The sequence below is a fragment of the Balaenoptera musculus genome, chromosome 8 (genome assembly GCF_009873245.2).
Source record: "Balaenoptera musculus isolate JJ_BM4_2016_0621 chromosome 8, mBalMus1.pri.v3, whole genome shotgun sequence".
Taxonomy (NCBI): Eukaryota; Metazoa; Chordata; class Mammalia; order Artiodactyla; family Balaenopteridae; genus Balaenoptera; species Balaenoptera musculus.
The window spans coordinates 24,879,852-24,893,211 of record NC_045792.1 but is presented as its reverse complement, the minus strand read 5'-3'; the positions used below and the strand labels follow the sequence as shown (position 1 = coordinate 24,893,211).

At 46.9% G+C, this 13,360-nt stretch overlaps 1 protein-coding gene across 3 annotated transcripts; it reads right to left on the bottom strand.

Moving 5' to 3' along the window:
* Positions 1 to 986: 986 nt before the first annotated feature.
* Positions 987 to 11,977, bottom strand: LOC118900111 (nuclear envelope pore membrane protein POM 121-like). 3 transcript variants are annotated; one of them, XM_036862334.1, is made up of 5 exons: positions 11,774 to 11,977; positions 10,881 to 10,966; positions 7,438 to 7,729; positions 3,803 to 6,128; positions 2,719 to 3,134 (listed from the first exon to the last, which is right to left on the bottom strand). In XM_036862334.1, the coding sequence occupies exons 4-5, from the start codon at positions 4,572 to 4,574 to the stop codon at positions 2,749 to 2,751; spliced, it is 1,158 nt and encodes a 385-aa protein (XP_036718229.1). In that variant the 5' UTR covers positions 4,575 to 6,128; positions 7,438 to 7,729; positions 10,881 to 10,966; positions 11,774 to 11,977; the 3' UTR covers positions 2,719 to 2,748. The 3 variants fall into 3 exon arrangements, with proteins under 3 accessions (XP_036718227.1, XP_036718229.1, XP_036718228.1); XM_036862332.1 differs by having other exon boundaries at positions 987 to 5,320; XM_036862333.1 differs by having other exon boundaries at positions 3,007 to 6,128; positions 7,438 to 7,606.
* Between the last annotated feature and the right edge of the window lie 1,383 nt (positions 11,978 to 13,360).

The following is a 13,360-nucleotide window of genomic DNA, read 5'->3' as shown; positions in this document are numbered from 1 at the left end:
CTGAGGACACTGGCATCCTTCCTCTGGGCTTTGCAGAGGTTATTCCCATGATCTGGAATGCTTTTCCCTCAGATGTCTGAGTCATCTGCCTCCCCCTAGACTGTTCAAATTCCACCTTCCCAGTAAGACTTATCCTGTCTACCATTTACGTTGAAAGCCTTGCTCCTCTCTGCCCACAATCTCACCTCACCATATACTGCTTAATCTCCATAGCATTTATTACTGGCGAACCTACCAGATAATGTACATGGGTTTCTGTTCTCCCCTCCAACTGGAAGATAGGCTGCACAGACTCAGGAATTTTGCCATTATTAAGCCTAGTGGAGGCCCAGCAGAACTCTAGGGTCAGCCAGAACTGGGCACAATTATAACTCTCGTGATTTGATACTTTAGTGGGTTAGCTCAGAGCCAAGCCAGTTATTAGAGGATCTTTCCTGCTATTTTAAGCAGCATGGTACATTTGAGGTCAACTTAAATTTTCAATAATTACAGAGCAGGTATGAACTCTTCCTTTGTTTCTCCAGACACTTGAACCTGGATGCCAAATCCATCCTCTCTGGGTGTAGTGGGAATGTATGAAGATGACTGGCCTAAGTCTCAATTGAATAAAAAGATGCCCCAAAAGACATTTCAACATTTTCGAAAAGTACAATCATAAAGTGTGGTTCCTTATCACACATCAGAGATTACCTAGTCTCCAGTGTGGTCGGAGTGGTGAGGGGACAGAGAGGCATATAGAGAAGCCAGGGTGAGTCACCCCATCTCTCCCTCCTCTGGACCTTAGGTCCCTTCTGATTGTCACTCCTTACACTCAAAACAGATTTCAGGAGTCAGCACATGCAGCCATAATGTGTGCCTAATTCCACATCCCAGTCACTGGGACACAAAATTTTGGTGTCTTAAGTCTGACTCCCACATCACCACTCACATATGTCAGTTCTTCCTCTACAGCTGAGTCAGTGAGTAAAGACACATAAACAGAAGCAGATTAATATGAACAAGGTTTTATTGACATATATATAGTACATAAAGCTGGGAAAGAGAAGGGCCCATTGAGGCAAATGCATAGGGGGAGAGGAAGCATCTGAAAACAGCAGTGGGCATCCTGCCAGTTCCAAGTCTAGGGAAAACTGGCCAGGATCTTGGGTCCGCCAAGTTAACAGTCAACCCAGGGATGGCACAGTGGATGATACAGCCAGCTCTCTTCCACTCTCCTAACTGGAACTTCTCAAGTCTGGTGTAGTTCTGCAGTGGGCTCATATGCTCCTCACCCTCCAACACACACACACACACACACACACACAATCTTGCACACCCCTGAGGTGTGGTCCTCCGGCTTGCTGTAGGAAGAGAGGAGGTTAAGTTTCACTTAAAGGGGCTGAGCCACTTTCCAGTGAGGCAAAGTCCATTCATGGTTACACACAGTTTGCAGAATAAGATCTGCTCTTCATTTGTTGAGTTTCTTCATAGAAGAAAGGAATTAGCTGATGGCTCCTATGAAGCCCTGGGCAGGTTATAAGGCTGCCAGACTCCTATGAGCACAGGCACAGCTGCCCTGACCAGGAGCCTCCAAACACAATGCTGGCTCATCTAAGTCAGAGGGGTGCCCTGACTTGGGGACCCCAGTGTTCTTCCTGAGAGTAGAGGCTCCTCTCTAAACATGGATGGTGCTATCCCCCATGGCACCACCTGGGTTTTGACCAGGGGTATCCCCAGGTGCTTTGTATGAATGTGGCACCAGAAGTGTATCCAGTCACAGCAGGTGTGGTGCTGTCCCCCATGGCCCCCCCTGTTCTCTGCACAGATGGGTTCCAAGTCTGATGGCAGTTATTGACACAGGGCCTCCTAGCACCGGTGAGATGTTGTGCTCTCCATCCACACCACCTGTGTATTGGCCAGGTGGGTCCCAGTTGTAAGCGGGAATACCAGGTCCTCCAGTCATGGGCATGATGTTGTTCCCTCCTACATGGCCATCACCTGGATTGTGGGCAGGTGGGCCCCTTGTGTTAGGAAATAAGGTAGAACTAGAAGTGTGCTGAAACCCACGGGTGGTAACCACACTTGCAACTCCAATAGATGTGGTGTGCTTTGTTGGAAGGTGGAAACTGACATGTCCCTTGACACAGATTTCTTCTCCTTGGTGATGGAACTTTTAAACGTAGATTTTCTACGTCCAGATGGGCCCTGTGTGCAGTGACGGCAAGTAGAAACACTAGGGCCTCCCATCGTGGGGATGGTGTTGTCCCCTGCCATCACCATACCACCTGTATTCCACCCAGGTAGGCCCCAGGTATTTGGATTTAAGGTGGAATCAGGTATGTTCCCAAATGCTGAGATGGTGCCTGCCCCTCCTACTGCAGCAGCCTTGCCGTGGTCAGGTAGATGGCAGGTTGTCTGGCCCGAAGTAGGAACAGAAGCGGTGCTGGGTGCCCCACTTAGTCCTGCCCCAAAGTTAAGTGGTCTGGATGCCTCTGAATGAGTGAGGCCTGGGGCTGACACACCAACTCCAAGGCTCCCACCGGCCGAAGGGTCTTCAGGTCCCATGAACAGTGGGCCCGGTGTGGTATTGGCAAAGAGCGAGCTACTGTCCGCAGTACTGGGCATCCTGGTGGCAAGTCCAAAGCCAGTAGCAATGGACACAGCCCTAGGGAGAATGCCTGGGTTGTCGCCAAAGGCCAGCTGCGTGTTGCTGGTAGTGGCGAATAGGGAAGCTGGCAAAGCTGACTGCATGATGCTGATTCGCGGTGGCTAGGCTTCAGGAGCGACTAGGACTTTATCTTGCACTGAGGCTGCAGGGTTCCCCAATAGAAAATAATCGTTAGGCCTCTGCCCATCATTGGCCCCCAATGTGGCCTGAGACGGGAGACCTGGGTCCAAGCAAGCTTGAAGTGTTGGTCTATCTGTTGGCTGGTGTTGCAGGTAAATGAGTCGAGGCATGGGCTGAGGCATTGCTACCACTGGTTGGTGTGTTCCCAGAACTAGGAACAGCCCTGTGAAATGGCTATTGGCTCTGCCTGGAGACAGGGGCAGACTGGAAAATGACAGCCTGGGAAGGAGGTGTGGTGTCCATAGGTTCGGTGTCAGAGGTGCTGCCTGCTGAAGCACTGATGATGGCTGAAGCCGTAAATGCGGGTCTGGGGAAAACAGGAGCCCAAGCTGTAAATGGGGGTCTGGGGAAAACAGGACCTGAAGCCATAAATGGGGGGTTGGAGAAAACAGGAGCTGAAGCCATAAATGGGCGGCTGGAGAAAACAGGAGCACCAGGGAGAGAGGCCCTCTGCTGCCCATCAGAGGTCCCAAATATGGGCTGAGGGTTGGTTTGGGGGCCAAAGGGATGGTTAAAAATTGGGGTGGTGCAGGGGCCATCGGCACAGGTGGGGTGATGGACACTGGTACCCCTGCAGGGTGCCTCTGCTCCACCCTGAAACCTGGGGGAGACCTAAAAATGACAGCTTGGGAAGGGGCAGTAGTGTCCATGTAGACATCAGGATGTACAGTAGGCTGCAAGTCAAACTTCCAGATGCCGTGACCATGCTGGTGGAAGGGATTGCCATAGAAGTCATGGGCTGCCCAGTTAAAATAGAGGGATTGATGGTAGGGATTGGAAGAGGGGTAGGTAAGTATAAAGGAGTGGTAGAATCTACACAAATGGGTGTTGGGGGTTCCTTTTCTTGGGACGGTGGCTGGACCTTCCTTATATTCTTCAGGATCTTGTTCCGCTGCCACTCAGTGTTCTTCTCCAAGGTGCCTGGGTTGTTGGCAAGAGCCAAGCACGGAAGCTTAGGAGGAGGGGGCAGCTCACCTCGATCCCATGTCAGTGCCTCAATCCCCAATGGGGGCGACCTCAGCCCTGGCAGCGGCAGAAAAAGCGGCAGGGGAATCTTCTGCTTGCAAGGCCTACTGCTGGTAGATAGCAGGGAAGAGGAACTTCTTGATGGGATGTGTGAAGACTTTTCACGCTGCAGCTCCTTCCCAGACATCAGTGAGCCTGGTGATATGGGCTGGTGGTCTTCACCCAGCACTTCTTTTGTTGGCCTCTCCAGCAGCAGGGAGCAGCATGCGGTTGGGGCAGAGAACACCATGGCATGGGATGGGACCTTCACCTCCCTCTCCTTTGGGGAAGGAAGTGGGAGGTGACTGGATGGTATCGGCTTCCTAACCTTGACTACCTGCTCAGCTGGTGAATGCAGGAGGGTAAATTTGTGCCCCAGTGGAGGACTCTTGATGGCTCTCAAGTGGCCGACCATGATCGAATTATGAGCAGACAGCACGGGCTTCTTTGGTGAGTCCCTCCAGCTCACCAAAGGAAGCATCCCCAGCCGGGAGTACCTGGCCTGCTGGATGGGATACTGCGTTTTTAGCGCGATGTGAAAGCCAGGCAATAAAGGCACTCGATCCCGGTGGGACAGCCTGCGACTAGGGCAGAAGGCAGGTGTTGGAGCAGCAGGGTGGTTCCGGTCAGATGTGGCAGCCTCCCAGGAGGGCAAAACCAGCGGGTGACAGCCCACTGGGGCCCCACGGCGGGGCTGGCAGCGGCGGCACCAGGTACGACATTTACAGCGTAAATTGCCCATGTAGGACCGGTTGTGTCCTCTGCACTAGCAGGCGGATTCTTAACCACTGCGGATGTGGACCATTTTTAAAGTCTTTATTGAATTTGTTACAATATTGCTTCTATCTTATGTTTTGTTTTGTTGGTCCAAAGGTACGTGGGATCTTAGCTCCCCGACGAGGGGTCGAACCTGCACCCCCTGCATTGGAAGGCAAAGTCTTAACCACTGGACCACCAGGGAAGTCCCGATTTGGCCAATTTTGATAGCCCTCTGTTTCATCATGAGTTGTCTCTGGATATTTTACAGTATTTCATCCTACATTAGAAACTACATTTTTGATACAATTTCTTTTTTTTAATTTATTTTATTTTATGGACTAGCACCAGATAGAGGCAGCCTCTATTGTTGTTATTATTATTATTTTTGTTTTCTTTTTTGACCATGCCGTGAGGCATGTGGGGCTTAGTTCCCTGACCAGGGATTGAACCCGTGCCCCCAGCATTGGGAGGCCAGAGTCTTAACCACTGGACCGCCAGGGAAGTTCCCTGATACACTTTCTAATTAAATAATTTGTATTTGAAGCTCCCAATGGCAGAAATCTGCAAATAGCTGTAACGACTGCAGACATGCCTATAACTAGCTCCATCCATTTTGTTTGATTCTGTTGATCTTGAGACAAAAGCATGGTCATGATGTTATATCTCAGTATAATACCTCCAGATGCCATCAGGTGATCAATGCAGGCCCTGCTTCTGGAGGGCATTTACCTGCCAAGGAAGAAGCATAGGTTGGCCTCTACGTCCTGGAGATCCCATTTCCATTTTCACCAAAAGCATTTCATGGAACCCTTGGGCCACTGCATACACAGCATTATAGACGAAATAGCTGGTGACAGACATGGTCATCATGTCAATATTTACTGGCATAAACTCTAAGGAAGAACTAGGTGGGCAGTCTCTGAGTTTTCCACAATGAGATCCAGCAAGTGTACAATCAAATATGTCAAACCAGAATCTACTGAAGTAAAAGTCTTCTTGGGTATTTGAAGGGGTTAACTCTCCTGAGAAAGTTTTGAAAACCAGGGATTTCCCTCTTCTGTTGTGAAAATGAGAGGCTCCCACGGAAAGAGTGAAGCATGCAGTCTGTCTCGTACGTAACAACGTCCCACTTTGCTGCCATGATCCACACATTCCCTGAGGTTAAATAAAATTCTCCTGTCATGCCTAGGGTCATAAGGCTCCCTGTATCACCACACATTATATGCACATTTGCAGCTGAGACTCTGATTCTGGACATGAAAGTCACATCACTCAGTCCATACATTTTCTTAGTAGCAGGGAGATTTTCTGTAAAGGCCACAGAGATACCTTTCTTTACCATCTCTGCTTTCAGATACCAGAGGAACTGCTCGCCTTTCAAATCATCAGATACAAATAGCGCCACCCAGGTCCAGCCAAAATGCAGCAATAACCAGATCATTCCTTGAGCCAGGGAGCTGTCTGTGGTGGCCATCTGATAGAGTGATGGGAACTGGTCTTTATCACTCAAGATGGGATCAAAAGGACCATATGTGACCTGAATAAGAAAAAAAATAGCCTGATTCTGAGTTAGGTGGGATATGGGGTTGTTTTCCTTAGTGGGTAGGTGAGAAAATTCCCAGCTTGAGCAGACAAGTGACCAGAATATAGGGTGAATAGAAAGACTGCTGTAGAGATGATCAGTTTTCTCACTATGGGCCCATGAATACCATGTTTTCAAGCCCCATTGCTGTCAGGGTGAGACATCAGACAAGTTTTGATCAATAAACTACTCCCAGAGCAAAGCATGACACAAACGTGAAAGGACCACTTGTGCTATGCCTCCCTTGCATTGAGAATTGAGGAAGGCATGAACTTCAGATGATGCATCGTCAAGATGGTAGAGTCTCCATCACCCTTTCCCCATGTAACTGAGGGAGAAGGGTCCTTTCTCCCCCAGAGACCAATGTTGGATGAAAACTCTAGGAGAGAAATAAATTCTTACTGTATTAATTTTTTGATACTTTGGACTTACTGTATTACCACTGCTCAACTAATGTGTTTTTTCCTTTTTTAACATCTTTATTGGAGTAAAATTGCTTTACAATGGTGTGTTAGTTTCTGCTTTACAACAAAATGAATCAGCTATACATATTGAAGACTTCAATCACCTACCCTCTCTGATTTTCTAAAAAATAATTCTTCCAGGATAGAATTCTCCTAAGCTAATGTTGCCTTGTTTGGTAGTAATGTCTCCTCCTGAATGCCGATTGCCTCAGATTGGGTCACTGGGAAGAGTCACTGAGGTGGACAGTTGGGTGTAGAAAGCTTATTAGGAGTGCTCCCAAGATGCACCTGTGTGGATGTGAGTAGGCTGGATTGGGCAGAATGAGAGGAAAAATTCAATATAGTTATAACTGAGTCTCAGCTGATCCTTCAGTGTCGTCCCAAATTGAGACCACATATCCAGGCCTTTGCATCCCCGTATCTGCCATTCATTGGTCTCTAGCTGTCCCCTCAGATAGGTGTAATCTGGGATGGGGCAGTTCCCCTGGCTGTGGATATTTCCTAAGAAGCACACAGCTGTCAGATGTCAACAGTCAATATTCCCAGCAGCTGGGGAATGGAAACAATGGCCCTAGGCAGGAATCTGGATTGAGGTTCACAGCATCCCCTGCACTACCCCTGTCCCTCTTCCTCCTCCTGTCACAGTTCATCATTTCACAACCCGAGGATTTCCCTGGGCTATATTTTAAACTTTCATGGGATACGTAAACATAGGTTCTACATTTCCTTTTGATCAGATGAGGGAAAATGGCACTGATGAAAATCCAGACTTTTCTCCTCAGAATTAAAAACCCACTCACCTGTGGGCTTCTGTAGAGCTCCAGAACTGTTCCAATCTCGGCTGAAAATGCCAGCGCGGTTCCTGTAACAATGGCCACAGATTTTCTCTGTCCCTGGCAGCTGTAGTTAGGGAGAGTCTGATTTCCTCCAGAGAGCCAAAACAGGGCACTTTCCAAGGTCCTTTGGTCACTGGGAAAGGCATTGTAGAGGTTGAAACCCAAGGACAGATTGGGGAGCAGATGGGAGTCCTTATTGATTTCCTCAATGGCAAAAAGAAATACCAGGATATATTGGTAGTTCTTCCAAAGTCACCTAAACAGAGGGCACAGCATTAGGGAGAATGGCCCAGTCATGTCATTTACGGGCAACTGTCCCTGATGTACTACTCAGATACACAAAATTATTGCCATAAAATGTTTTATTCCATATTTTGGCTAAATGATAGAGAAAGAGACAAAAAGGGAAGGACACTTGAGATGAAACAGCTAGAAGGGACACACACTGGGCAGGCAGATGTCCTCACACATAGGAGAGAAAACAAAGCTGAAATTCCATCACAAAGATCAGCAGCCCTGCTATCACCTTTCTCCACGGCAAGGGCACCTGTTGACATGCCCAGAATTAACCACAAACGTAACTGCTAAGGACAGAGACGCCCCATGGAAACAAACTGTATGTTGCCTAACCCTCTTCTGAGGACATGGGCATGGTGGTAAATTTAATGCTTTGGAAGCATAGTCTCCCTTGCAAAGTACGCACAGAGCATTAACGCAGTTTCTGCATTTTACTGGAGAAGTTAGTAATCAGGGTAAGAGAAAAGGGCATTAAGTCCCTCTGAAAGATGATCTCCTTTTGTTTTTTGACTTTCCAGACCTTGGATCAGAATGTCTCATGGCCCATAGGACATAATTACTGATATTTACTGGGATACGTTCTGTTCAAGGTAGTAGATCTCAAACACCCATGGCGTCTCCAGGAGGCTCATGTCACAAAGCCCTTGTTGGCACAGGCCACCCAGACTGAGCCCCTGGCTCCTGATGCTGACTTCAGGCCAAGAACCTCAACATCATTAATCATCAGGGAAATACAAATCAAAACTGCAATGAGATATCACCTCCCTCCTGTTAGAATGACTACTATGCAAAAGACAAGAAATAAGTGCTGGTAAGGATGTGGAGAAAAGAGAACCACTGTGCACTCTTAGAAATGTAAGCCAGTGCAACCACTCTGGAAAACAGCATGGAGGTTCCTCAAAATTTTTAAATAGACCTACTGTATGATCCAGCCATTCTACTTCTGGGTATTTATCAGAAGAAAATGAAAACACTATTCAAAAAGATCTATCTATCTATCTATCTACCTATCTCCATGTTCACTGCAGCATTATTTACAATAGCAAGATATGGAAACAACCTAAGGATCCATCAGTGAAGGAATGGATACAGAAACTGTGGTATATATAGAGTGGAATATTATTCAGCCATAAAAAAGAAGGGAATCTTGTCATCTGCCACACATAGATGGACCCCGAGGGCATGATGCTAAATGAAATAAATCAGAGAAAGACAAATGCCATATGATCTCTCTTATATGCACAAGCTAAAGAACAACAGCAACAACAACAAGCTCACAGAGATCAAGAAGAGACGGGTGGCTGCAGGAGGTGGGGGATGGGGTAGGAGAAATGAGTGAACTGGGTTTTTAATTTTAAATTGAATGAATTTTTTTTTAAAAAAGAAAGAAAGAAATGTTCTATACTGCTCTGTCCAACATGGTAGCTACTAATCACATGTGGCTCCTTGAAATGTGGCTTGTGGGACTGAGAAAATGAATTTTTAGTAGCATTTCCAACTCTACAGCCATCATCCAGGCTTAGGGAATAATCATCTCACTCCCTGAGCCTCCCTAACACCTTGCCACTGAAGTCTTCATTCGTAATCCTGAAGTCCGTTTTAATCCACGTGCACGGTCCAATCATTCTGCTGCTCACACCTCTTCGGTGTCTTCCCCCTGTCTTAGAACAGTGTCCACAATAATGCCTGGCCTGACCCTGCCCGCTCACCATTTCAGTCTGGCTCGTGCCCCTCAACCCTCGACCGGCTTACCTCAGCCATCCCGTCTTCTCGGGCCATGAAGCACACCAGGCTCTCTGCCTCACGGGCCGTCCACATGCAGCTCCCTCTGCCTGCACTGCTCTGTTGAACCCCATGTCTAGCTAAATCCACTCCCAACTTTAGCTCTTTTATAAATATCAGTTCTTCTCAGGAGGGCTTCCCTGTTAACCTCAGGTTGAGTTCTCCTGTGCCAACCTCCCCCATCGCTCTTGTCATTAATTGTTTAAAATCCAAATTCCCTATTAGAATATAAATCTCACAGAGGCAGGACAAAGTCTGTTTGGTTCTCCAGGGTCCCTATACATCTGGTCCTAGGCCTGATTCATGGAGAGGACGAGCCATCCTGGTTTACCTAGAGTCCTAATCCTAATTTGAACCCAAAATATCCCGTGTCCTGGCAAACCGCTCAGTCCTGAATAAAAGAGGATGGTTGGTCACCATAAATTGTGCACTTGAAGAATATCTATTGCATAACAAGCAAGCATTCCCCTTAAGAATGTTACAGGAAAGATAGAACAAAAAAGATGCGTGCACACACACACACACACACACAATTGATAAAACCCAACAATATAAAATTACTCAAAATGATTCTCTGTAATATGAATCACCAGACTGTTATTTCATAAAAGTTTAGAGAAACAAGGTAATTCTTATTAGAAGGCAAGTTGTAGAGTACAATCTTTGGAAACTACTGCCCTACACTTCAATCTACAAGTTGTTGCTTAGTATTCCTCCAAGTGATTTTCAATATCATGAAGAAAAAATAAAACAAACAAAAAACAAAACAAGAAACAAAACAAAACAGAAAACACTTGTAAACAGAAAATACATCTGGTTGCTGGTCAATACAATTTTAAATTTCTGTTGCCAATATGAAGAAGTTCAAATTATTTTTCCCTCATGTACCCCTGTATTTTGAACCTTAGTGGAAGATTTATAGGGTTTTAGAAGTCAAACTGAACTGGGCCTGAGGAAGGTTGCTGAGTAATCCTGATATATACATAAAAAATTTATATATTTATACTTATATATAAAAACCTAAAAGTTTTAGTATTATGGAATGCAAGTAAATCTATATTTCTATCACTTATTTATAGTTATTTACATGTTTGTTTAATGTGTATTTATTTGCACATAACTGTATTTACTTATTTACGCTCACATCACCACACACCTTACTATCTTTCCCTTGAATATAATCCATCAAAGATAAATCTTTTTTTTTTAAGATGCCCTCACTCTTAGTGGCTCCTTGTGTTTACAGCTGAGCACAGGGAAGGCCTAGTAGCAGTTCTGCCAGCTGAGGCTGCTGACACCTGTTGTTACAAGCTCCACATGGTGCTCACCTGGTCACAGAAATCCACGGGTCAGTGAGGACAGGTGAAACTTGAGGCTGGTTTCAACTCACACTTGAACTCCAGAGATAACTTGTCTGTAGGAAAAGAAAGAAGGGTACAAAGATTTCTTTTGAGGTCTTTTATAGGGCGTAATAGCTGCTGGATGGAAAGACCACACCACTCGCTTTACTTTTTTGTAGTTACTGTACTGATTTAACGTGTAATTGTTGGCTATGGCTGGATTTTCCTGACTCCTATCCAGCCATCTGCTCTCCAGTGGGAGAAAGAGGCTTCATGCGGTGTACATTCATTCACCTTGCGGAACTCATCTGGCTGGAGAGTGATTTTTTTGTGACTCCAGACGCTTTTAATACGGCTTGTCACTCAGGGGCGCTACAAGTAACTCAGCTAACCTCTAAGTTCATCCAGGGCTTTGAAGCCTGTAAGACCCTAGAGCAGGGTTTCCAAACCCGGGCACTACTGATAATGCTTCGTCAAGGGCGCTGTTCAGGGCGGTGTAGGCCGTCCAGCAGCACCCGCTGCCCCCACACACTAGATGCCAGCAGCAGCCCCTCCCCTTTGTAACAACCAAAACAATGCCTCCGCACGTGACTAAAAGTCCCCTGGGGGCAAAGTCACACCGGGGAAAGGATGGGGAGAGGGGGAACTCTGAGGAGGGGACAGCGGCGCCCAGAGCTAGGAGGAAACGGAGGCTCCGGGCCAACCAGTGGGGTGAGCCTGTGGCCCCAGGGCTGGAAACGCGGCTCGTGGGAAAGGCGGAGGAATGCCGGAGCCTAGGACGGGGGGTGCCCCAGACCCATGCCCCTCCCTAGACTCCTACGGGAGCCCCGGACTGTCCGCCGCTCACAGAATCCTGACCCTGGCACTAAGGCTGAACGTACCACGTGAACCCAGCCCGCCGCGGAGAAAACTTCACACTGGAGGCAGTGAGCCACCCCGCGACTCCCTCCTCGGCACCCCCCCCCCCGGCGCTTCCGCTTCCGTTTCCGGTCTCAGGCTGTAGCCAAGGGCTTCAGTTTCCGGTGCCTGGCCGCCCGCGGACAGCGGGACGTTGCGGGGCTATGGGTTAAGTTGCCAAGGGGGGCAGCGGGCGGGGCGGCGGCCTTGCACCCAAGACTCTGACGAGGTGGTCTCGTTTGCTTAGTGAGTGCAAGGCTGAACCGTGGCCTGGGTCAGCGCCAGGGACTGAGACCCACTCTAGGGGTGGGGCTGTGGGCAGGTACCAGCTTGTGGGCGGAACCAAGCCCGGAGGGCAGGGTTGTGAGCGGACACCCTTTCCTTGACTGGACTGGGGGCGGGGCTGTGGCTGGGGACCGGATCTGGGGGGCGGTGCTGGAGTCTCAGCCTGAAGGTGGGCAGAGACTAGGCCCACGGACGGGGCGAAGGCGGGGGTGGGGCTTGGGTAGGCGGGCCGGAGAGTGGGAGAGAATCAACTCCAGGGAAGTGGATGAAGGCGGGGCTTTCCGTGGATTCCCCAGGCTGTACAGGTAGCCTCACACAGCCCAATAAAACGATATGCTCATATTTTGGATTTGTTTGTTTGTTTGTTTCTACTGATGTTCTTAATTTTTTTTAAAAAAATTGGATCATATATTCACGTTTCTCTTTAACTTGCTGTCACAAGCCGGTAGATAGGGATCTAACGCTATTTTTTTAAATTTTTTTTGTGTGGGAGGGGCCTAGGTCATAGATACACTTACAGGAAATCTTCAAACAGTGGTACAGTCGGTAAAATATTCTCACTCCCATACCGTCTCCCGGTCCTTTTGCCCAAAGATAAACATCATTTTCTCCTCTATCCTTCCAGATACAGTGTTTATATATGTGTGTGTGTGTGTGTGTGTGTGTGTGTGTGTATGTACAGGCCCAAGAGGGTTGTCCCCCAGCAGGAAATGAAGCTGGAAAATTGTCTCATTCATTTGGATCTACTGAAGAGAGATTTAAATTGATGCTGGAGAGGATAAACCAGTGATGAATTGATAGAAATAAAACAAAGAAACAAGGGAATTTTACCATTTAAAAAATCCAAAGAAAAAAGTGAGAAAGAGAATGTATTCATAAAATCTGGATCAAAAATAAAATAAAATCTGGATCAGACTCATATGTCATAAAATGGTAAACATCTATGTAATAAAACAATAGACACTGATTTTCGATTTATCCTAATTTATTATATAATTATATTGGGGAAGGGGAATTATGTTTTAAAATACTAAGAGAGCTACATGCTAAATTTTTCAGAGAAGAAGGTAATTAGAAAAAATCAAAAGCTGAAAAATGAAAAAGCTGTATAAGTAGCTAATTTAGAAATATAGAATTACAACCAGAAAAACCAGTAATTTGTGGGAGTCAGAATAAAGACTGGGGGATGTAGCTTTTCATAATACTTAAAATATTATTTGAGATATATGTGTACAGACACACACATACACACACACACACACACATACACAGAAACCTGAATTTTT

What these genes read in the sequence shown, in the direction of transcription:
- LOC118900111 (XM_036862332.1), bottom strand. Translation starts at nt 4,574, where the DNA reads ATGGGCAATTTACGCTGTAAATGTCGTACCTGGTGCCGCCGCTGCCAG.